Source organism: Anomalospiza imberbis, chromosome 1, assembly GCF_031753505.1.
Source record: "Anomalospiza imberbis isolate Cuckoo-Finch-1a 21T00152 chromosome 1, ASM3175350v1, whole genome shotgun sequence".
NCBI lineage: Eukaryota > Metazoa > Chordata > Aves > Passeriformes > Viduidae > Anomalospiza > Anomalospiza imberbis.
In genome coordinates this window covers 102914165-102940449 of record NC_089681.1, presented here as the reverse complement: position 1 = coordinate 102940449, position 26285 = coordinate 102914165, and the positions used below count along the sequence as shown (strand labels likewise).

Here is a 26285-nt window from a genome sequence, read left to right as displayed (position 1 = left end):
GTTAGGATCACTATAGGGTCAAGTAAGGAAATATTCCCGTGCATTGCACATTAGGAACAAAAATCACAAAAAAAGGATGTCACCTACAACAGAGCATTCAAAGTCTGTGGCAAAACAGACAAGTTAACTTAGATCTCATTAATTCTGGTTGACAATCTGAACATTCAGTATCACAGACGTAAAAATCCTCTTTCAATTTATAATTATTCCATAGCTGCAGATAATGCCTCAAAAGTTACATCATCTAGCAGACACATATATGCATATATTTGTAAATACAGCTACTTTGCAGACTGCTACTAGTTTACATGTGTGCTGCCACTTTGCCTATTTTAAAAAAATCTAATTATCCTTTTTTTTTACCCCACAGATTCTCAAGTATACAGAATCATGGAGATACACATATAGAGATACATATATATATATATATGCTCATTGTGGGAGGATAACACAGAATTTGAGTTAGTAAGGTATGAGGTAAGTTGCTCTAAAGACCTGAGCACGCATTATAGCTCTTTGTGTTAAACAGTATTTCCAACTATTCATCAACAGAAATGAATTCACTACAAATCACAGCACAGTAGTAAGTATTGTCCCACTGAGGCCAAGCTGAAAAGCTAAAGCTACAACCAAACCAGCAACCCTTAGGAAAAAGGCTTATAATCTTTATATTTATGTAAGAATATTTTAAAGTTGGATGGACAAACTATTTTGAATATATGACAGCTTACCTGATCAATGTGGTTCATTTAGGAATTCCAGTTAAAACTGGAAAAAGCACAGCTTTTACTACATACTACAAGAAGCGTGCGACCTGCCCAGCCACACAACGTACCACACCTGCTACACCACTCACAGATGAGGCTACAAACACATTCAAAGCTGTTTTCCCTCAAACAGTAACTTTGGTGTGTTCTTGTACATACTGGCAGCATTTCTCATATAATAACATATTATTATTATTATGGAATAAGCACATCTAGCAAAATGAAAGTGTCTCTTTATTGCACTCTTTTACTCTGTAAAAGTTTATTAGCCTCTAGAGCCATATTGCATTTGCATCTCAGAAGAAGAGAGGGGTTGCTTTAAAGGCTCCTCAAAAGTTTTCCCCCTAACAGAGAACAGACACAGGGCAACTGGAGTAGTAATTTTCTAGATAAACATTTGTAACAGGATTTCAAAGGCATGCAAGCACAGAAAGAAGACAGAAGGTGCAAATGACAATATATTAATTGTTTGAACACTTTCTGATGGTTTAAAACTTCCACTGATGAAGCAAGAATACCCTAGTACATTCACGTATTGTTCTTCTTAGTTTTTACTTATTTTTTATTACATAACCTCTAGTTTTCTGTTTTTATTTATATTAAAAAAAAACACCAAAAATTCAGTTAAGGAAGTGTCTGATCACTGTAACAATATTATAGTATTCTTGTCAAATATGATTTTTTTTTCCTTTACTTACAGATTGTGCTGACAATGACATGCCCTCAGTATACCTGTACAAAATAACAATGAAGAATACCCCGAATGTAAAAAGAATATTTCTCCTCTCTTTGCTTTTGTATTTGATAGCAAGTTTTATTGCGTAAATGATAGGGTATCTCAAACTCTACAAAAGTATGGTTTTAACTGTATAAAATCCCCAAATACAACAGACAAATCTGTGCACAAGAAAAAAGGATGCAACTGAACATATGTAATAAATGTTACTCTAAAAACAGTTTTAAATTTCCTGTAAACACAAGTAGAGTTACAGAAGATCTCTACATTCTAAAAGAATTGCAAGGACAAATAACACAAGACAAAATCCACAAGAGAAAACTGCAATTCCTTATTACTTGAATCTTGAGCCACTTCTTACATTTCTTAACTGATCTCTTTTGGTACTCTCCTGGTACTTAACTGATCTTCACTGTACTTTTGGAAGACTGGTAAAAAGGGAGTATTTTCTTTAAAAATTACCTGATAGTTTCTTACATTTAATTTCTTTAGCAGCTATGTTTTTAAAAGTATCTTTATAATATAAACAAAGCACCCATTGTGTAAATCTGTGAAACACAGAGAGGCTAATCTCCCCATTTGAATTCCCTTTCCATATTATTAAACATACTAATTGCCATGAGTCCTAGAACATAACTTCTTGGTACACCACACTTAGCATGCCACCATTGAAAGCACCACATTATTCTCCTCTGGTCTAACAGCTAGTGATAAGTGTCTCCTGTTTTCACCAGAATTAATGAGATGAAGAAATCTTTTCTGATAGAGTTATTTGAGGATCAAAATAAGGTTATACTACTAATTTTGGTGACAGTCCTCATACATTTTTTTAAGCAAGCAATTTCAGTTGTCATTCAGTCCTCTATTGAAGAGGACTATTTTCTTAACAAATGAAACAGTTTTGGTAGCAGCTCATCCATTATGGCTCAGTTCCACTGCGATATTTATATATCTAATTTCCACTGAAATCAGAGTAGATAAGGACTTTCAACCTGTCAACTTTTCAAATCAAAAGTTATTAAAAACCCAGACTCTCAAAAATAGCCTTGCTTAGTAGCATGCTAAAGGAATTATGGACAAAAGTAGGTTTGGGGAAGAAGAAGTGTGAAAGACTCTAAAGAGCATCAGCAAAAGGCATATATACTGAAAACAAGACTGAAGTATTTATCAATTCAGGAAAAAAAACAACATTGGGTCATTCTCACCAAAGGAAACAATAGGCTGGAATTAAATCCATATATTTCCTTCCCTTCTATGGTTGACAGAGCACACATCCTATTTCAATTGTAAATACAGCCATATGTATAAAGCATCAAGTCTTTCAGGTTTTCACGGGCAAGAACAATTTTTATTAAGTATTATCCATGAAGTAATAGACATGGTAAAACCAAATTTTAAAGGAAAATCCTGAGAAGATAAAATTAAAGTTTTATTCAGTACCGTGATGTGCAGATTTTTGTTGCCAAACACAAAACCCAGCAGCTTGATGCATATCTCTCCTCCTCTATTGAGACACCTAATCGTTGCCTGTGCAATTTTCTTTTTACTGTGGTATTGAAAGCAATTGGCTTTGCTACCCAGAGCAGCTCACAAGCAAACTAAAATAATGAATGCCATCCTAAAAAGCTCTCTATTTAAAAAGACCTCAAAAATGGAGGAGGAAGAAGAGGCAAAACAACCTTCCTTTACCATAAATTTCAGATTATCCCATATTACACTCTAGCACAAGTGTATAAAATTCTCTAATGCTCAGGGAATTGCTGCTAGCTAGAGCTTCCTCCAGAAATGTACAATCAATGCATCAGACAGGCAGAACCATTTAACACCATGCGAGTGGCAAAACGTATCCAGGCAACAAAAGGAGCGTTAGACAGGATATACATTGTCAACAGAATTGAAGTAAATGATATTGAAGACACAACAACTGATGACACAGGACTGCTGCTAAACTAGAACCCATGGTAAAGCTTTTTGTATAATCAATAAAAATTATAACACACTGAAATGAACTTTGAAATGTAATCCTGTCTTGAACCAAGCTTGTCTACAGCAGAGACAGACTGGCAAAATCTTTTATTTCAACACACAGACACTGTCTGTCCTTCAGGCTCTTGTTCCTATGCTCCAGCTGTTCACCCTGCTCTGGCTCAGGCTATACCTTTGTGAATTTTAAAATTCAGCCTTCCTGGCCTTTTGGACACACACTACTAGAGCCCAGGGCATGGTCTTCAGTAGCCTTACAGCTTCTTCCTGGCTGCCAGATACCCCCTGGTTCTTTTGCACTGGTCTTTCCTTGGGGTATTTTCTCTTCTAATGCTGTGATGACAAATTGACTGAACCAAAGCAACACCTCATATCAAATACTTCTGTTCTTGTTGTGCTGGTCATCTTAAAGAGTTAAGACTCACCTTCAGAGAAGATCAAATGCACCTGAGCACATCTCTCTGACTTTCCTTAATGTTTTCCAATGACCTAAGGCTCCTTATAAGGGCCATAATGCTTTTAACATTTCCCCAGAATAAGTGCTGTTTAACATAATAAAACCTTCCAAGCAGAAGCAGCTGGCCACACTGCCCACTTTGCTGCTTGATTCTTTTCCAGAAAGGCCATCATTCTTGTTTTGCCAGCACTGGTACTCATACCACATCATTCACATTTTACTGGAGGGCATCAGCCTGGCTCTCAAGGCCCTGTTCTTACTAGGTGACAGAACAAGGTCACTCATGAACTTCAGAGCTGCTGCACAACTGATGTCCGCAGCTGCACAACTCTACCTCGAGGCCTCTGGCTGCCCCAACTCAAGCACCTCCCAGTGCAGAGCAGGAAGTGCTTGGAGGTTGCCTTTCCTGCTGCCTCGAGCACACCAGCCCATTCTCAGTTGCTCAAACAGCTCTCATCACCCTTTCTGTGTGTTTTTCTGAAGGGCGGTCATCTATTGCCAGCAACATATTTGGAAATCACCACTCAAGCCTTTTAAGGAATACAGCTTCATTCCTGCAAGCAGCCAGGGTATTAAGGTCTAACAGGTTAACCTGACCTGTTAGCTGAGATGCCCATACCTTAATGCAAGACTCAGCCCCTCCTACTAAGTCACCAAAGAGACTGCAATCCTCTGACTCCTATGTGACAGTTCTTATTTTTGCTTGTTAGAAAGGGGAAATCCAATGGTTTGCAGATAAGTGATTGACCTAATTACTTGCAGGCCTAAAATTCAGTTGAAAGATAACATTTTATCAATACTTGCTATCACGTAACTGGTGTTCGGTAGCCAGCACGGCAGAAACATTATGTTCAATCCAATACCTCACTAAAAGAAAGAGGCATTACACTTTATTGGCAAAAAATGTTTGCAAGCTCTACTTTCCCTACACTACTCTGAGAAAGGAGCTACATGGAAGACTAACCCCTTGTTCAGGTGCATCCAGCTCTCATTTGCCTTTCAAGACATCTAGTTCTTACCACTACCAGAGATGGCAGAATGGACCTAAACCACATAGAAAAATAACCTACTCCTTACCTAATCTTCCATGACTAGAGACTAGTACAGATCAGGAGAGAAAAAGAAATAAAATAAAAGATCCAACAACTACCATATGAACACTAAGAAATTTGGAAAAAGCTGTTAATTGTATCCCCATATATTCTTTAAACATATGCAGAGAGACAGCTGAAAAAACAGGTTTGACGAAGTTTTATCCTCATCATCTGTTAGTCATATACTGATTGGCAAATCTTTCCTTCAATTTGCTTACTCTTAAAAAAAATAATGACTGAACATCTCCTTTTTCAGATAATTATCCATTACTTATCTTTTAAGATTATACCCTTCCGAACAGTACGTGATGATGCATTTAGACATCATTCCTAAAAAAACTAAATTAAATCACTTAATTAGCAGTCCAATGTATAAAGTACTTTGAAGCAGAATATGGGGAAACCCATATCATCATCTTTATGGGCTCGTAAAGCAACAGATCTATTAATTAATGGGAGAATGGCAGAAAATTAAAATCAGATGGACGAAGCAGTTGTTGCCTGTAACCCATCATAAGGGTACAAAGTAGCCCCTCACAATGTTGATTATACATCATACAGATTCTGTATTTCTTGCCCAGGTAAATGACAAATCCCGCTTTAAGCATCACGCAGAGTCTCAAATAGAATTTACTAAAGCATAAGTTTGAAACACTTGAGAGAGGTTCTTTTCTTTGACCACTCAAGTAACTTTGAGACCCTAAGCAAAAATACTGGAGAAGATTCTAAGGTAGTTTCCATCACATCTACAAGGACTGTGTGCTCAAATTACTAACTGTGTAATCACAAAAATAATCCAGCTGGTGTCACGCCATTTTGTAGAATCATGCTATAAATACATGTTCCCAAAGGCATTCAGAACATGATATGTTCCTGAACAAAATCAGTCCAGGAGAAAAGTTAGTATCCATTCATTTCAATGTAGCAATATTTGCCTAGGGATAGCCATGTAGTTTTAGTCATCCAAATTTAATCCACATCACAGATTCAGAACCCTTAGGAGAATACCTATCAAAACTTCTCTGAATCCCCACTTCTACATATAGCTGTTTTTACTGACATACATATGGCTAAATTTTATTCCCAGTCTTCAATATCAGCACACAAACTAATAGGTTGATGGCACAACAACAGAGACCTGAAATCCTCCTGGAGTGTTCCCATTCAGATTCTTCTGCAAGTCCATTTCCCCAGGAGTTGGCACCATTCTAATTTGAACTGACAGAGTCCTCCCTCCAGTCACGCAATCCCATATCCAGAAAGGCAATTCTTACTGCACTTAGCTCAAACTGTAAATGAAATCACAGCTTCAGTACTGACTGCATGGTTGAAGTCAGAACCCTTGTTCTAAGCACCTGTGAAACAGAAATTTTGAGTACAAATCCTCCCCCTCCATAACTGCTCTTCAAAAACACATTTGAGACATAAAAGGTATGGCTTGTTACAGGAATGGCTCTATAGTTTCTACAAAGCCATTTCAAAGCAGTGCTTGATCTGCCTCATAAACACTACACCAGAACTGAGGATTTTCCTAGTACTGAACATGAAATCTTTACTATGAAGGGCAAATCTCTGCAAGGCAAATCTCCCTAGAAAATGAACAAGAAAGAAACAAGAAAAAAAATCTGCTTTGTGGCTACATATGCCATATATGTAGTGCATAATTAATAAAAGCTGCCATACATGTAATGCATTATTAATAAAAGCTTTCAATTATAAGAGACAAAATCAGGTACCTCTTCATGGTTACAAGCAGTAATTACACCTGACTTCAAAGGAAATAGCATCATAGTGGCATTTCCAAAATATCTTTTTCAAACTGTTTCAAGAAAGGTAATAGGTTGTGATTTAGAGGAGAAACTAGACATTCAGTATTTACCAAAATGTATGTTTCTTGAATTTCTGAAGAAATAAAATTATCTTGATACTTTTGTTTCAGAAGTAGTTCTGAAAATAGTCTGCAAGCACACTTAGACATTTTGCCCTTAATATTTATATAACTACCATGTAACATCAAGCTATGATATGGAAATGCCTTTTCTCTGTGAAGCTCTGACCTCAATTTCAACCTCTGAAGACAGACAAACTTGACATACTGGTAGAGTTTCACATTTATGCAGATTTGATTATGTCCTTGTCTCCTTGATTTAAGTTTACAGAACATACCAGGTAATCAGCTGAACAGCAAAATTCAATGAAAACCAAATTTACTGTTTCCTTCTGCCTACCATGGAGAACACAGGAAAACAATGGAATAGAAAAAGAGGAGTATAACAAGAATTAAGGCAAATATTTCGAGTGCTGCAGCTTGATACCAAATATTGAGTACTTTCTTGTGGGCTACACAGCAGGAGTTCATAGCTCCAAACAGTTAAAAATGTGCAAGTCCAGAAAAGGGCAAATTTCCAGTCCTCCTCTAGCAGTGGTTTGTCCAATGCAAAGATAAAAAGCCAGGGGAAATACCTCAAGAAATTGGCTGTGGTTGATTTTGTCAGCTGAGGTGCCCTTGCGTCAACTATTGCTACATTTCCATTACCTCCCTGTACCCAACAGAAATTATTTGACTCCATTTTAAACATTTAAATTCATGCTGTAGTTTTGTTTGGATGGATTTTGTTCTGTTTTGGTTCAGGTGGGTGGGGGCGGATGCATAAGAGGGCGGTCATTTGAGACAGCAAAAATTAAGCATTTACAGATCCTGTGCTTACTTTTCCTTGAGCAGGTATGTAACAAATCTCTCCTTAAGTATCAAACACTCAAATATAAGCTGCAAAAGCCTAAGTTCAAAACACCTGAGAAAGATACTTTCCTTTGACCACTCAGGTAACTTTGAGACTCTACAGAGACATACTGAAATAGAATCTAAGGCAGCTTCCATCACAAAATGATTCACAGGGACTGCAGTTGCATTATAATTAATTTTGTCACAAAAACAATGCATTTGGTTTCATACAGCGTTGTAGAATTGCATTATATACACAGATTTTCAGACATTCATAGTACAGTATATTTTTTTGAAAAATAAGGCTGAGAAAAATGTTTGTTCTTTACAAACCATTTGTTCTTCAGTCTCAAGAACTGTTTAAGCTTAAGAGAGACATGCAAGTAATTTATTGATCCTGCAAAAAAAAGAAATGGAATTGAAAGAGTAGATAACAGTATGTAGTGAATTTTAAGCTCATCATTATACACTTTTAATGCCTCATGTATATGTTTTTCTGCACTTTTAAGAATGTAAATCTGATTTTCACCATATAGAAGATACTCTGTGTATACAGTCTTCCTTCTCAGAAGCTTTATGAAGAATGAGAAGGTCCCACTCTACATTAAAAGTTCAAGTGGGAAAGCTGTTTTGTAAAAGCTCAGGGGAACAGCTGGGCTCATGCTCTATCACAGTCACATCAAGTCACCCAAAATACACTGGTCAAGTATGATGAGAAATTTTAACAGTTCTTCCATTGTCCTAAAACACATGGAGGGGTTAAAACAAAACAAAGCAAAACCACACAAAAAAGGAAAAGCAGATGTCTTTGAAGAATATGGATCACTTTCCTAAAAAGATTACTAGAAAAAATGCAAGTGAATGTTGTGGCTATTGTCTAAACTAGCTTGAGGGAGAAGTCCTTGGTGTCACAATGTCATCTGGTTTTGTTCTACTTAGCATTTCTCACTTGTGTGCATTTCTAATTCAGTAGAAAGACTACCAGAATTACCAGCTGATGACAATTTACATTAAATTAATGCAGTATTTTGGCTTCCAAGTGATTAAACAGCTGAAATACTGTCAATGTGTAGCCTTCTGCTGGGATTCAGATCAATATTGTCACAGTGCCAAAACTAGTACTACTTTTCTACACCTACCTAAAAATATTTGCTATGCTTTACAGAAAACATGACTTTTATTAGTAACTTTCTACATCTGTTAGCCCCATGTTATCCCTCATTTTAACTAGGATGACCAAATAATCCAGTCTGTTGTAAAATAAGCAAGCAGTAAGCTAATAGTCCTTCTGATTTTTAGGAACATTGATATTCCCCCTTCTAAAAGGTCTGATGTTAATTGCTCAAAATTAATTCTATGAAGATATGAAGAATTAAGAAGGAAATAATAACTTGAACAGGACTAACCCTATAAGACAGAAAAATTCAAGTACAATCATGCATTGAATAAAATACTTGAAAAACTTTAAAATAATACCAAAAATGGTGTTTAACAGCTTAACAGCTGTCAAGTGCAACTAAGAAGCTGCCCAATATAAGAATCTGCAGAGCAGATGGTATAATGTCTGAGATTTCCCCTGTGCAATTACAGCACTAATGCTGCTTCACAGATTCTATGTCTGCTGAGTTTAGACTGTTAAAGGTATCTCATTGGGAATGTCAAAATGGACCACAAAGAAAATCTCCATGCCTGGAATTTGGTGAATGGAAAATATTTACTTACAGAATAATAGAATCATTAAGAACGAAAAACATCTCCAAGACTGAGTCCAGCCTCTGCCCAAATATCACCATATGGTCAAGTAAACCATAGCTCTAAGTGCCACAGTAGTTTCCTGAACACCTCCATGGATGGTGACTCTGCCATCTCCCTGGGAAGCCCATTCCAATGCTTAACAATCCTTTCAGTGAAGAAATTTTACCGTATGCCCAACCTGAACCTCCCCTGGTGCAGTTTATAAACATTTGGTTAGTTGTTTTTCAGTCTGTAATCTATCTTAAATTTAGAACATGAGATAGATCCATTTTATTCAATTGACTTAAGATACTGCATCTTCTCTGATGGAATATTAATGTGAAGCAGAACATGTCACTGAGTCACATCACAATCACTCCACCATGCTACACCATCCACAGCCTCATTCATGGAGGTTTATTCGTCCTTGTTGCAACAGATACATCCTAAGACCTTTGCAAAGCAAATCCAAACTGATTCTACACAGAAGCATACTGCAATCATGCACAGTCTATCCATATTTTTATTCCACCTCACATTTTAGTTTTCAAGGTTGCTTTGCTTGCCTTCAGAACATGCAGGCTAGTATGGGGAAGAAAGAGAAGGCAATATGCAGGGAAAGAAAGAGAGACTGCATGAACAAGCTTTCATGTAAAGGATGAAAAGTTGCAACACCACAGGAATATAGAGAACTATATTCTCTATATTCAGCCTCCTTTTGTGAGGCTGAGTGCTCCCTCCGCCTCCCCAGAACCCGATCCAGAAAACCTACTATCATTACACACACATAAATACACACGAAGTGATTGCCTTAAAACATTGCGTACTTCCTCATGTGGGAAAGGCCAGCAACTGTGCTTTCTTGCTGCATCTATCATTGTAACTATCACTGTGAAGCAGTAAGGCATCAGACAATTAAGTTGTAATTGAAAACACGGCTCAAACCAATCATCTTTCCAAACATGCTGTGCCTGTCCCTACACACTCCCCCTTGCGTGCCTTGTCAACTTCCTTTCACAAACATCTGATGCATCTCTGCCCTGCCACTCGTGGCATACACGTACTGTATCACATCCCCACATGCTCTCCCCACAGAGCAAACCACAGCTGCTCTTCCTCCTCCGCTGCAACCCTCCTCACACATGTACTCCTTGTGCCATCCCCACATACAGGTGAAACAAACCTTATACCCGCCACACTCACACCTCAAATCTATTATAAATGCATCCGTGCACACACATCACAACATCACAGCTATGCACGCTCACACACCCAAGCCACTGCTGCTCTGTACACACAAAATACCATACCCTGTATCTGCTACGTACGTACAGGACTACGGATAATCCTTGCCACACCCATAGCATACATGCCTTTAAAAATATCCACCGATTATGCCACACCCAATATTCACTATATTTACACACAGGAACAAGCCCGTACCAGACAGCAGTAGGCAGACACAACTACATACATACGATGCCATGTCATGGCCCTGCACACAATGTCACATCTCTGCTACAACACAAACACACCATACTCGAAGCCCAAATCACAGCAGATACACACAGAGCCATAGCATTACACTCATGCCACACCCTGAGTCACGGCACATGCATAAGGATACAGCACAGCGCCCAAACCCAGCACCCGTGCATCCACACGATGACACCCTATCCCTGCCCTGCGCACCGACACACGCCCTGGCTTTTTCTCTCGACTTTATAAGGGGGACGACACACCCTCATCATTCCCCGGCCGCCTTACACACTCATATAGACACATCGTCCCTCCTGCGTTATCCAGGCGGACAACACACCTGACTCGCGTCACACGCCAGGCAGAGCCCTGCCATGGCTGCTCCGGCGCTGCACGGGAGGAGGTGGAGGCAAGGCGCCCGTCACACCTCACCACAGACACGCAGGCATGTGCTACAGTGAGGGACAGCGCGACCCCACCTGCTCTGGGCAGGCACGCAGACAGACAGAGGGGCAGGCAGACAGACGGGCAGGCAGACAGCCACTGTCCTCTCCCTTCATCTACAGCGTGGGTGGGCGCAGCCCCGCGCCGGGCCGCACGCCCAGCCCCGCATCCGCGCCCCGCGCTCCCCCGCCCGTCCCCCTCGCCTCGGGCTGAGCCGCCCGGCCCCGGGGCCGCTCCGCACGGCCCGGCCGGCACTCGCTGCCCGCCCGGGGCCCCGGGCGGCCGGGCCAGCCCGCTGCGGCCGGGCGGCGGGGCCGTGCCGCGGGCTCCTCACCATGGCAGAGGCGCGGCGGGGGCGATCCCGGTTGTCCCGGCGACGAGGAGCCCCGAGGAGGGCGCCAGGTGCCCCCGCCGCCGCCGCTGCCGCCGGAGCCGGGGCGGGGCCGCCGCGCGCCCGCGTGACCGGCACCGCCCCTGCGCCGTGGGCCCGCCCCGCCCCGCGCCGCCTCCCGGGGGAAGGCGCTGGCGTCCAGCGGGAGCCGCGCTGCGGGCGGGAGAGGGGTCGGGGCGGCTGGCCGCGCTGCCGGGGCTGTGCGGGGTGCTGCTCGCACAGGTGTGGCTGCGCCCTGCGCCGCCCGTCTGCAGCCTGGCGTTGCATTTGTATTGGGCGCAGTGACCTCCTGGAGACACAGGATCGTGGAATCGTCAAGGCTGGCGGGGACCTTAAGGATCATCAAGTCCAACCATCAATCCAGCGCTACCACTGGAACCCCTACACCGCTAAACTACATCACCCAACGCCAGATCCAGACACCTCTTAGACGCCTCCAGGAATGGGGACTCCGCCACCTCCCTGGGCAGCCTATTCCAATGCCTGACCACACTAACAGTGAATTTTTTATTTTCTAATATCTAATCTAAATCTCCCTGGTCTCAGCTTCAGGCCTTGACAGCTGGTCATCTCACTGCAAGGAGGTAGAAGAGGTTCAGCTCCCATCTGGCTACAACTTCCCCTCGGGTAGCTGTGGAGAGCGATGAAAAGTTCAGCCCGAGATGCCTCCGTGACCACCGCGGGGGCTGCAACTTCAACCATGACTGTAGATGACCGGGGGACGATAACATCCTAAATCGCTACTGAAAAAATCCACAAGAGCCGCTCTGTCATCCAGCCAAGAGTTTTCAGGCAATGCGTGCTGTCAGTAAGAGCACGGCTTGCTTCTGCAAACACTCAGCGTAAAACCACTGTCAAAGCCAAATACAACATTGTTAGTAGTGCACTTACGGGTCACATCTGTTAGGCAGTCACAATACCCCATGCAAAAGTGAGGAGATGGGAAAAATCAGGAGGAAAAAATTGCCCCAGCAGGTATTGTTTTCTGTTGATTCAGTCCTTCAGATTTATAAGAAGTGGTCATTGCAGAGGAACAGGAGTTTGCTATTTGGAACTGGCTGCGTTCATTCCTTTAAGGAATGAAACATTCTGGTTTGATTAACAGTAAAAAATAGTTTCTTATGAAAGTGTCTTTTCTCAGAACCCACATGGAAATAGTTGGTACATGCACATACCATTGTTGGCACATCTTTGAATCTAGTGTCTTCTACTCTCCAGATTTTGGAGAATGACCTGGTTGATACAGCTGATCTGGTTTGTATAGTGGGGAAGAAAGCCTCAGAAATGTGAAATATGTATAAACAATTTAGACATGTTCAGCTGAATTGCAGAAGGTCCAGACTAGCAGTTTCTAAATTCTATTGGTTCACATTTAAAAAAAGAAAAATATTACTACCCCATGATACATTTTTTTAAAAAATTTATTTCATATGGCAAATGTCTGGACGGTATTGTAAGGATAGTGACAAATTTCGCTATGACTACAGTAAAAATAAAGAAATCTAGGGAATTAGAATCAGTTATAGTTGCAGCAAGCTGAAGGGAAAAAAAAATCTTATTTTGCAAAAAGAAGGGGCATTACAAAACATCCTCGATCTTTGATGATGAGGAATTCAGTATAATTACCCAAATTTGGATGTGTTTTTGCAAGAGATGCAAGACAGGAGGCAAATGTGTGAGTAAACTCTTCATTGCCTAATATCAGTTCTCATTTGATTGAAAACTGTCAGAAGGAACAAATTGTTGCAAAATAGATTTGAATCAATATTTTATGTATAAAAACACTATACAAGAAAAAGGTTCTTTGATTCATCCCACAAGAAGGAAAAGAGACAGAAATCCAACCTTTTGGGTCTGGATTAACTAGTGGTGTTATAGCACCACACTACTCACTTTTTGGACTCCTTTTTGTCTATATTGTGGTATCATCTGAAAATTAAAAAAATTTTAATCAAAAAACCCCTGCAAGCTGAAAAAGTCCATCAGCTGGAACAACTACAATCTCGTAGCTAGAAAGTAATTTATATAAGAGTTTTAAATTTAAGAGTAAATTTATTTCCATTACCTCGCTATCTAGGGGATCCCCAATGCAACACCTGGGCAGAGGTACCCAAGCAGAGACACAGACACCGTTAAACTCGATCCATGCTAGAGGATCACTGGGCTGCTGTTCACTCAGGCTTATCAAAGGTTATTCCCAGCTGCAACATCAATTCAGCAATTTACAGTCCTCCTCACCTGTTTTCTGCATTTGGCCCATTCCTCCCAACATTGACAAAGTGGCACGGTGCATCCTCCGCCACCTCACCCCTAGATCGTGAGAAGCGTGTCACTTGCTGCCAGGCAGGGCAACCATTCAGAGGGGCCTTTGCAAACTGCAAAAATGGTAACCTCAAATGCTGATGGGAATCTCAGGACACTAAGCAAAGGTAAATGCCAAATCCCGCATCTATGATGAGGTATCCCTCTGTAAGAGCACAGGCAGGGGCAGCTCTGTCCCTCTCTGGTGGACAATGAACTGAGCATGAGTCAGAAGTGAGCTCTGGCAGCAACAAAAAACTGCATTAGCAAGGGAGTAGCTTGTAGGCTGAGAGAAGTGATTATATCCATCTATTCAACACCTATGAGACTGCGTCTGAAGTGCTGTGAGCACTGGATCCTCATCATCAGAGAGGTGTTGACAAAATGGGAAGAAGCAAGTGTAAGAGCACTACAATGTTTGGCAGACTATGCCAAGCAAGGGGAGACCTGGTGTTTATTCAATCTAGACAATATGTCCAGGTGGGATCTAATTGCAAGCTTCTACCACCTAAAATGGGAGTTATACAGAAAATGAAGCTAGACTGTCTTTGAAGATGTCCTGTGCAAGACTAAGAGATAATGGTCATATGTTGCAAAAAGGGAAATTTCACCTGGATATAAGAAGGTTTGTGGCAATACGAGTGGCTGTGCACTAGAACAGGGATCACAGAGACAGTGATGTCTCCGATGTTGGAGATTTTCAGCACGTGGCTGGACAAGGTCATGAGTACCGTGCAGTTACTTACTTACAGGACTTACAGGAAGCCTTCTGAATGTCAACCAACAGTATTTTCAGGCACAGACAGATGATGTGTGAGAGCTTTGTGTTTAAGACATTCCCATAACAGTCATTTTTCCTAGATTTAAAAGGCCAGGGTTGGTCCTTCTTTTGTGTTCTCATTATTCTAGAAAAATTCAAAGTGGTGTTTTTAGATTCAGTTTTGTGTTAGTGAATCTTTGCAGCAGAAAATTACTTTATGCAAATAAAGAACAAAAATTCAACCAAAGTCTTTGAATTTTACCACAGTCACTCAATAATAATGATGAGTTGGCAAAGTTTGACAATTATCATCTATATGAGAGACTTTGATAAGCCATGGCATTAGTCCTGTAAGTGTCTGTGTGATTGGTTACCCTCACCTGCTGATATAGTTCAGTAAGCATAAAACCAGAGGGCTGCTATAGAGGTTCCCCCATATCCAGCTCCAGAATTTTCTCACTATATATTTCTTCTAATATGGTATATTCAAATTGCATTTCAGAGCACACTTTCAATGCTATGCAGAAGGATCTCTGCTCAGGTGTTTTTAATTTAATTTCCAGTTTAAGTAAGAGGTGTTGAAATTTCTATCGCATTTGCCCTTAGAAAATATTTGTTTGGGAGAACTAGTCTGATAAAAGTTTGGAAAGGTAACTTGGGTTCCAGAGAAGGACATAGTACATATGTTTAGCTGCTGTTGCATATGTCTGTCAACAGTACAGAGGGTACAGACATTTGGTAGCAGTTTGACCATGTATGGTGTCCCCAATAGCCTAGTATAGTTGGCCTGGAGCTATGTTAAAAAAAATGAAGCAAAATTAGAGGTATAAAAAGTCACTGTTGTAAGATTTGTGTGGTTGCAAGTAAAAATAAAACTTAGGTTCACAAGCAGAGTGGTATTTTATTGCATGTCCTAATGTTCTGTCTGTGTCATAATAAATGCCAGTAAAACTTACTGTTTAACACTCCTTTGAATTAGTTCCCATTTGTTGCAGTCATGTGAATATATTAGAGTGGCAGAAGCAGTGATGGAATAGGATACCCTTTGCAAAGTACAATAAAACCCTTTGTTTATATATTATGCTGTAGTGCTTTTTGGTTTTAATTTTAATTTAAAGACATTTATAAGCCACTCACTAAAGGATAAAAATGTGAACTCTTAAAGATGCTTTGCAAAGGCTTTCTTTCTTGAGCTTTGTATTTTGGGGGAATGTATGTATATTTATTTGCATAAAAGTACCATAAAAAATCTCAGCTTGTTGCACTCAAATTATTCATAAAATTTAGCAGACCTAACATTTGAATTTAGGTTATGTGTGTCATAACTTCAAACAATTCAGCTGTTTGAAAATTATGTTTGTCAGCTGTTTGAAAATTATGTTTGATAAACCCATTCTATGCTGTAAATTGTACCTTGGAATTTTCCAATAATGTTAGTTTGCAACTGCAAAATAAAAGCCTTTTAATATAGTTAGTTGCTGGTCACCTAAACTAAAAATCCTTGCATCTGTTTTGTCTCAGGAGGTAGAAACCTGAATGGAGTTCTATTGGATAAAAGCAAAGGAGAAGAAAACTACTAGAATTTTAAATGAAGAATGAAAATTATTGTGGTCAAATGCCTAGGCAGGATGTGTATTTTCTCTAAACTTTGAAAATATTCTGTTGCTTTAACAGAAGAGATATTTCATGCCTCTGGCATTTCCATTATTGCATATTTCTTATTTGAGATTTCTTAAATTTTAAGAATGTGCTTGTTTCTTTGAAAAAGCAAACATTGTGAAACCCTGGACTCTTTGGATTAGACTTAAATGCAGAGGAGTCCTTCTCATCTGGCTCACCAGCAAAAGGTTGGAGCACAGTAAAGAACACAGATGAAGATACAGCAAAGATACCTAATTTATATAGTCATTGCTCCATTTGGTAATGATGCTTTCCCAAATTACCAGTTTGAACTTCATGCCTGAGGTTTTTCTTTTGTTGGCATTCAGTTGCTTCAATGCACAGTTTTGGACACAGCTGAGTTTTAAGCATCTAAACTAGCTGCTTAGGTTAGAACAATATATTGGCTTTATAATGACCTGCAAAAAGTAAAGAATCCATGTGCTCCCTATTGACTGTATAGGGAGCCTGGAATTACATGCCTCAAGATGCAAACACAAATATATGTACGAAGTGAAGCATAAATATTTATGCTGTGAGGGTGTTTCGTGTAATGGACCCCTGGGTGGGACCACTGTATACAGAAACAGTGGGAGTCACAAATGGGATGTCCATTTAGATGTCCATATGGAAATGATGGATGGGGTAAATTTTTTTGAATTTTTTTCATTTAATGGATTTTTGGAAGGGTACATTTCCACTGAAAATTTCAGTGTACTTCTGTCATTGGCACTGTTAGTTCTCAAATTATCTGATGAAGCATTTTGTTCCCAAATGCCCAGGAACAGTTTTTGTTTCTGTTCTAAATCAAGATAAACCGCAGCACAGCCCGGTATGACCCCTGTTCAATGTCATACAGCTGGGTAGAGGCAGGGTTAGAACTAGAAGGAAGGCATTACTGAACATGGTATGTACACGTCTAGTGTGAAAGATGGCCTGCCTGAATGTCTTCCCAAAATTAAATGAACATTTGCAATCAGTCCTCCAGACTCCCATTACTAGGTAAAGTACTTGTACTTTGATTTTGCAGGGACTATCAATGGTAGCAAGCACTGCTTTGGATAGCAAGTGTTTGCAGATGGAGCCCTAAATTGCCTTCTGTGGAATAAAAATGAGAACAAGGGTTTTGAGGGAGGTTGAAACAACTGCTAAACCAATTACTAATGGTTGATTGGAAATTTTGTAACTTATCAAAAAAGTGTGCAATAACATAAAGAACATGCAAAATCAAGGCCAAGACTGTATTTCTAAAGAATTTCCATAATTTCTTCATTTTTATGTAGGAAATATCTATTAAATACTGGAGACATAAGAGATAAAAATAACTTTCAGTTTGGTTTACATGAAATGGTGACGAAATCCTAATGGCAACACTGCAACTATCTGTTGTAATAAGCACATTTGTGAAGAGAATAATAAATTCTGAAGGGTGAATAACACTAAATTCATATTGAATATGTTATTTAGACAATATAGGAATATATACAGAATATATTTTTGTGTGCCTTCACTGCCAGAAAAATAAAGGCACACAAAAAAATACAAAATGTATCAATTTCTTTCCTCCACAGTCACAGAATTAAATCAATCTGCATTCTAATTCTATTTGCATTCGTGAAGATAGTTCAGGAATTCATACTCTGCAATTCACTTCTTTTTTTCTTTTGATTCTACTTTATTTGGAAAATAGAAAAGTATGATGCTGTTTTAGTTTTCTGAAGGACAAGCGCTTTGCAGGAATAGAGATTTTCCATAATTACATCAAATAACAGCCACAGTGTACCCCATATAGAAAAAACATTTCAAAGATACAGAATGGAACAATTAATTACTCTAGGGGAAAGATCCCAATTTCAATAAATCCATTGGTAAAATGGCACTGATATCAGTGGGTCAAGGTTTGGCATGGTCTAGGATTTCCTTGGAAGTCCACGAACATTTTACATCCAGTGGTAAGTGGTAGAAAAGCTTTTACCTCATGTGTGGAGGGACCCTGATCACTTCAATAATTGCTGTTGGTCCCATCTGACATAGGTGTGATGTCCCATGACTCCATGGGAAGAAGCAAACAGATGTTCCCCGAGTTGTTCCTTGTAGAGCCTAAACATCACCTACCTCTACGGAAAATATAAGTGACATCTACGGACAACACAGATGTTGGGTGCCAGGTCTCACATTCCAGTGCAATGTCCCCTTTCTTATGCCAATTAATGTGTTATTTAAGGTCACTTGCTGGAGCATGCCTTACCTCCTGTGTTGTTCATCTATAGGATTATTACAAAGCCTGTGCATTTGTTCCATCTGTTGCGTGTATTTTCTGTAGCAGACTGATCGACCTTACATGCTTTCACTTCCTGCCAGTCACAGTTTGGCTAACAAGGAAGGCAGGAAGCAGCCAAAAAATGAGCAAGCTTGGGATCTTTGAAACTGTGGGGAGAAGAGTCAGAATTTGGAGGAGTGTGAGGATGGATGAAAAGCAGATGTTTTACAGAGGAGTGGTGGCAGCGGGGTGAAGCAATAGCAGATTTCAGGCAGAAAGAGTTATCATTGTTAAAATGTGAGTTTGATGCTAAGCTATTAATAGCAATAATGTATAGTGTGACTTTATGTAGTGCAATCTTCTGTTCTGAGAAAAAGTATCAATCCTAAAGTGGTGGTGAACAAGGTCATCTTATGCAAGGAAGGAAGAAGAAAAGCTTTTTACATACCAATTAAATTACTTGGCTTGAAAATACTTATTTTATAACATTCTGCAGCATTATTATTTCTTCCTGATGTTTTCCCTCTGATTTTATGTGGTTGCATTGGAATTATCCATGGTCATCCTTCTGTTGTATTCCTGGCATTTACAGACTATAGCAGCAGAACAGGGTTGAGGTGTCGATTTGGGAGATAGGGAAGAGAAAAAATCAAACGGAAACACCAGAAATCTCTACATTTCCCAGGAGTCAGCTCTATTGAGGTTATTAATTGGGAAGAAAGGCATGGTTTTGGACTAGCCTTAAAAATTTTTCAGAGTGCAACCCAGCATTCTTCTGAGTGCAGAATGTCAGACAGGGCAAAATCAACACATAAGAGGTAACTAAAGTGTCCTTTTCTAGCAGCTGTTTTTCTGAACAGCACACATAATGATTTAGTATTACAGAATCACAGAGTAATTCAGCTTGGAGGGGATCTCAGGCAGTCATCCTGTCTGACTTGCTGCTCAGAGTAGGATCGGCTCTAAGATCAGAGCAGGTGGCTTGAGACTTTAGCCAATTTGGTCTTTAAAACCTCCAATGACAGAGATGACACAGTCTTTCTAGGTAACATGTTCCACTCCCCGATTACCCTAATAGAGAGAAAGGGTTTCCAAATATCTGGTAAAAGCCTGCTTTTTATCTTGTAACTGTTGTCTCTTGTGCTTCCATCTTGTACCACTCTGTGAAGAGCCTGTCTCTATCTTCTCAACAGCCTCCCAAGAGGTATTTGCAGTCTTCTATTAGGTCCAAATTCTCCTATCCTACCGGCTTAACAAGCTGTGGTCCCTCAGCCTTTTCCCACAGGACAAGCACTCCAACTCTCTCTAACCATTTTGGTGGCTTTTTGTTGAGCTCACTCCAATTTATCTTGTACTGGGGATCGAAAACTTTATGCAGTAGTCCAGATCTGGTCTAACATGTGCTGAGCAGAGGGAGATAATAACTTCTCTGAAATTACTGGATGTGTTCCTGTTAATACAGCCCATGATGCAGTTGGCCTTCTTTGTTGCTGGCCAATGCTTTGCCTTGCTGACCCTCAGGACAAGAGAGCTGTGACCCAGATGAGGGGATGCTACTTTGTTCTGGCTTTACCTCTTCCATCTACCTCTCTTGTTGGCATGGTCCTGGAGCCTGAAGGTTCCAGCTGTCCTGCAGATGGATAAATCAAAAGGTGTTTCTTCTCAGAAAAGGTAAGGATAGTCTAGGCTGCAGATATTGCCAGATGAGCTGCAGCCTTTGTGTAATGGACATCATAGAAGTACATGTGTTACATGTGCTGGTTCAATAGTCACAGTGTCTGTGTTCCCTTTGTAATGAATGGAGACAGACAGGTTCCTTGTTCAGTGAGGCAGGAGTGAGGCACTGACTGTCTTAATTTTTCTTAGAAACCCTTTTGCTCCCACCATTTGATTTTCCTCAGCTGATCAGAAGTCTGAGAATCTTAATTTCACACCCTTGTTGCATGCAAATCTGAGATCACTGACAAACAAACATCAGTTCCACTTGCCTTATCAATTTTTTAATTTTGCAGACATATTTGTTTTTCTTTGCTTGTCTTTTTACCCTTTCCAGATGAAAATGACACTGGGCAGCAAGAATGGCCAAGCTACAGAAATGAACAAGGAAATGATACTGAGAAGCAAGGCATTTGCGTAAGCATATTTGTAGAGAACTAGGCTTTGGGTGGGTGGAATGTGCCTATTGCAAAGCTTCTGTGGTAAAATTTACTGGAGCGTAACATGGAGGATTTGAAAGACACGGATAAGCCAAACCAATGTATGTGTTTGTGTTTGCACTGTTTAGAGTGACATTTACAACACAGGGTGGTAAACCAACCTCATTTCAAAAGGAACCAATTCTACAGGCACCATGTAGATCAGCGGGCATTGAAGCCTGTGCTCAGAAGAAGGCCAGAAGAAAAACTAGTACATTTTGATGGACTACCCAGCACTGCACTGGAGTCATGACAGGAGTGAGCAGTGAAGGAAAAGCTGAAAATCAATGTACTTAAAGATCAGAGAAAGAAGAGCAGTGCAATTGCCTTTAGATCCCATGGTAAAATTTTCACCTACCAAAAATTTATTTCTCAGTAATATTACATTGAAAACAGTGAGGCAATGTGGTGACAATATCCTTTATTAAAGTTATTTCCTGTCAAAACCAAGGTGTTTTCTGGCAATTTTATAGTAACCAAAGAATAATTCAGCTCTTGTGTAGCACTTAGCCTAGTCAGATACCAGAATATATCATACTTCAGCTCACACCAGGTGTGGTCATAGGTAGCTGTAGCTGTAATATATTTTCATTGAGTTTCACCAATTTAAGAGCACATGATTTGGCATTCATAGTAGCTGTTTAATTAAAATGTTACTAAAACAACTCTCATTCGGTTTGCCACAGCTTTATACCATGCATTCATACTCTCAGAGATGTTATTAAATTTAAGTTGTTATTTTACCTGTAGTTAGGAGTAATACAGACAGTCCAAACATTTGCTACAAACTATTCATCAAATTACCTAAACCTGTCATTCAAATAGTTCTTTCAACTTCTACAAACCAAAGAGTTGTATCCAGTCTGTGTCCAGTTTGGGGACAGGTGTACTTGCCCATAAGATTGCATGTACAGCATCTGTGCATGGACATTTAGGCTGAAAGTTTTAAAGCAGGAAAAATTAGAAAAGATATTGAGACCTCTGAAGTTTGGAAATCAGTAGCAGGTGACTGAGTAGGTGCTGACTTAATGAGTCAACCTTCTGACTCCTCCTGCTCATTGTTAGAAAATGGTTTGTTGCTGGTGTTTCCATAGACATGATGTGTAGTCAGTTCCAAAGTGCAGCAGAACCTACATGCACACAAAGAGAGTTTATTTTACAATGATAAACAAAGTGAAGAGCTACTTCAGGCTGGTGATTATATTGCACTGCAAGTCTAGCAAGAGAAAACATTGACTTCCTAGCACCACTATTTTCTTTCAGATCCACCAATTTCTTTCTTGCTTTCACACTTTCTAATCTCCAAATAGTTTTTTGTTTTTTTAAATGACACAGCTTACGTGTGTGTAATGCTTTTCAACCAGAACAATGCCAAAGTGCCATACCAAAGACCCAGCATTGTATTAGGAAAGCTTCACAACACATGCATGTTTCTGTATTAGCACTCTCTAGAAAAAGGACCCTGCATACATGATCGAAAGTATGTCAAGAAGAGGAGAGCATGTATATTCATGTATGATATAAATTGTTATGTCAAGAGTGAAGATTAATGTACAACCTTCAATGCTGTCTGTATTCACTTTCCTTTTAATAGTTCAAGCGTGTTAAAGACATGTTAGTTAAGGTTTCATGATTTGTAGGATAATCAGTAGATATTCCTGGCTTCTCTAAGTTAAGGGAGAAAATGAAATAAAAACCAGAAAATGTACTATTAAAAAAAAAAGAGAAAATTGTCATTCTGAATTTAATCTCACCGTATAAATTGGGTTTTCATTTGCATTTTGCTTCTTTTGGGTTTTTTGACCATAGATGTCTACAACTCTCCTTTTTCTGTAAAGGGCAAAAAAGCACAGATTTTATGATGATTGTTTTGTAAATGAAATTAGAATTGAATACTTTTTGTTTTGCATTTAGTATCCATAACATTGTGGTAAGGTATACAGCAATATTAAAAGCATATGATATTACAAACCATATATTACATATAGCTGAGGCTTGCATTTTTTATATATTACCTATATTTCCCCATAATTAGTTATAAACCTTGCCCTTGATAAGTCCTCTGGGATATAAACCAGCTGAATTTTGCAGCTATTTATTGTCTCTACAGGGGAGTTAATAAAAATCTTACATAAATGCCTCACAATTTCAGGGAATTTCACTTCTAACTTTGACCCTAGAGCTTCAACAAGGTCTAAACCAGGCTGAATATCTATCTCCATAATTACAGTATTACAAATGCAGCTCTATGCCCTTGTAATGACGTGAGACTCTTTCACCTTTGCTTGTATCTCAGATCACGAAACTTTTTATAGAAAATCTACTTTGGAAGGAACCATTGAACAGACCAACCTTGCCAAAACTGTGTACCTAAACATGTAGCACCTCTGCAACTTCGATTTCACCACACAACAAGAAATGGCACATACTGTATCTTGGTATACTCTCTGAAAGTACTTCTGAGTCCTGGATCTGTTTGTACATCCCACCTAATAGATCTTGCACACCTCTTGTATCTCCCCTGTGCCATTGTGTGCCTATGAGAACTTGTCATTGCATGAATAACACATTTCCACGCACTCCCTTATTAAGACACATCAAAAATTTAAAATAGGTTCTTAACAGCAGCCCTATCATGCTGGAATGAATTTTCCCAGCAATGCCCATTGCCAGGCAAAACTCTGAACTCCTTATCCATAGCGATAACCCTATTGACACAAATACAAGGCCAGGCATTCAGCATTGTTTCCTCATCCTCATATGCAGAAATGCTCAGTGGTATAAAATTAAATTCCCCAACACAAGTGTGACAAAACTGAACCTACTGTACCATTCTCTGCCTTGTGGTTTCGATTAGTTGCTCAAAACTCTGGTGACCTTTGCATGGGTAGGAAGTTGCTGTGCCATGACACAATGGCAGCTATCACCACCATCCTGCTTAGTGGTTTGCCTGGAAATTGCTTGCAGTTTAGGAAAGCTTTCCTTTTAATTTAGTGCATATGTGAAATAAATTATACTATGGAATGGTGCTGTCAAATATTTATTTAGTATCTCAGTACTTTAACTCAGTTGCCAATCAGATAAAATTAGTTTTGAATTCTTTTGTACTGACATCATTTTCCTAACTTACAAATTCCCTCTCAGACAGAGAAGTAATAAATGTTTGCATTGGCCTGTTGTGAATAGCAGCGATGTTTAGGAATTTTAATGTACAGTTCAGTGTTTTCATAATGTCACTGTGAATCAGTGCTTAATTTTAGCCGGAGACAACTTTGTCCTTAAACAACTTTCTTCGTGTATTTTTCTATTTTCTAATTCAGCCTGAGTGTTAATGTTGGCTCCTTTTAGATGATTTGCATGGAGTTTCAAAGGCATAGGATTTCCCAAGACATTACTAAGCAGCAACAGGGGCTGCAAAGCCAAGTGTATATTGCTGGATCAACAAGATTGGCTTCTAACAATCAAATAGAAAACATAATTGAAAATAATGACTAGTATTTTGAGAATTCTTTTACTGTATGTGTTACAGTGCCAACATATTTCCGCATAATCCTGCTGATTATCTCTCATATAAATAGCATATTAACTTGTGAAGTTTATGAAAATAAGGTCTGCTCTAGAATGTGTTGAAGTCCATGCAACCAGTTTAGCTTTTCTTCTCTGATATTTTCTTCATACAGGATGATAAATTGTTGCCTTATACTTTAAGCCTTTATTTGAAAAATTTGTACAGAATTAAGTTAATGATGTACTGTACAGAAGTTGCATCTTATTTGGATTCACTTTGTATTGCTAAAGGTTGTTCAAAATTCAAAAACTAAACACAGATAAAAAATAATCCACATGGTTTTGCTGCATTTGCTTGCTAAAATGTAGTAAATCTTGAGCACATAAGTGCTCTAATAACACTACATTCCTACTGTGCATTTACCTTGTTTCTTTGTGTTTTGCATAACTGAGAATTTTATCACTGTCAACTTTAAGTCAGAGGATAAAACATATTTGAGTAAGTTTTGCATGGCCTACATTGAAAAAAAAAAAAAAAGAAACCGTGCATGAAATTATGGGAAATGATTCATTATGAAACTCCAGGTTTTCAGGTTTCTGGTTGGATTTTGTATCCTAAAGTTTTGCCTCTGTGGCTGCCTTACTTACACCTATGTCACTAGTGAGGGATCACCAGAGCAGATGGGTTCTAGGGACCACTGGTGGGAAGGTTCCTGAAGTCAATAATGGTGAACAGTAGAAACACAGGAAGGTAAAAACACCTCTGCCCCTTGTCTACCTGGAAAGAAAGTGAATCTCTCAGTATGTATGCTGGCTGACAAAAGGTAAAACTTGAAAGATTAGGTTAATTGGGTAGCTAGAAAAAAGTTACTTTCTTAAGTGTGTAATTTTTTAGAAAGAGGCATCACACCAACTCTGTAGTTCTAGTAATTATTTTACTCTTTATTGATCAAAAGTCCTAATTGTGCTTTTATAAGGACTGCTTCTGTTTAACTGAGCCATATCAGCTGTGTACTAGAAGTTATAATGGAAAGAGAAATTAGATATAACTTGGCTATGCAGCGTAACCTAGTAATAAAGTCCAGCTTCTGTGGGGCCATTTACATCCGCGGTCATATGGAACAGTCTGTTACACGATTATCCAAGAACACAGTGAGCTCAGAAATTCTGTACTTAGAATTTCTCAGTCATAACCAAGCATGTAGCTTTTTTTCCACAATATGTTCTGCACAACCAGACCATAGAAAATATTGCTTCCACCATTTACAGTGAAGAAGGCCAAGAAAAAAAGGGGCTGAGGAATTGAGGAGCTGAAACTGTGGTGAGTAGATGGACTGTGGAGCTTTTCCTTTTTTTGTGGTTCATTGAAAAAAACATTTAAGAACTGCAACATTGTAGGTTAAGCTACCAGCACTGGAAGGGAACTGGGTCTGCAAGAAGATATTTTCCTTACAAAGTGGTCTACTGACTGAAAATCTGGAGCACCATCTGAGTTCAACTAATTGAGCCAGACAGCTTGTTAGACTGTCTTATAAAAGCTGGATGTCTGGCTAGATAACTTTTGGCACTTTGAAGAATAGGGAGGCAAATTTATGAACTGGACAGATGAGTGTTACAGTCAGGAATTTTTCTAACAGGTTGGCTCTATCTCTGAGAGACCCTTTGACTCTCGAAAAGGTGCTGTTTCAAAGGCCACTTTCTGCCACCTTTAAAATGCACCATTCAGCCTTGGATATTACTGCAGATTTTAAGCACCTTATCTTCCTGTGCAGCTCAGGAAACGGGCAGGGTAAATT

General features: G+C 39.4%; 1 protein-coding gene and 1 long non-coding RNA gene across 3 annotated transcripts in view; one reads left to right on the top strand and one right to left on the bottom strand.

Moving 5' to 3' along the window:
* The window catches only part of FBXL2 (F-box and leucine rich repeat protein 2), a 52184-nt gene extending 40083 nt beyond the window's left edge, over positions 1-12101 (bottom strand). The window contains exon 1 of one of the 2 annotated variants that reach the window (XM_068203173.1): positions 11751-12101. In XM_068203173.1, coding sequence (XP_068059274.1) covers positions 11751-12074 — 324 coding nt within the window. In that variant the 5' untranslated portion in view covers positions 12075-12101. Of the gene's footprint in view, positions 1-11312; positions 11364-11750 lie in introns of those variants that run through there. The other variant, XM_068203183.1, reaches the window with a different exon arrangement.
* On the top strand, positions 12057-15831 carry LOC137481449 (uncharacterized). Its single transcript, XR_011003501.1, has 2 exons — positions 12057-12782; positions 13885-15831. It is a non-coding gene; the product is annotated as an uncharacterized lncRNA (long non-coding RNA).
* Positions 15832-26285: the final 10454 nt, after the last annotated feature.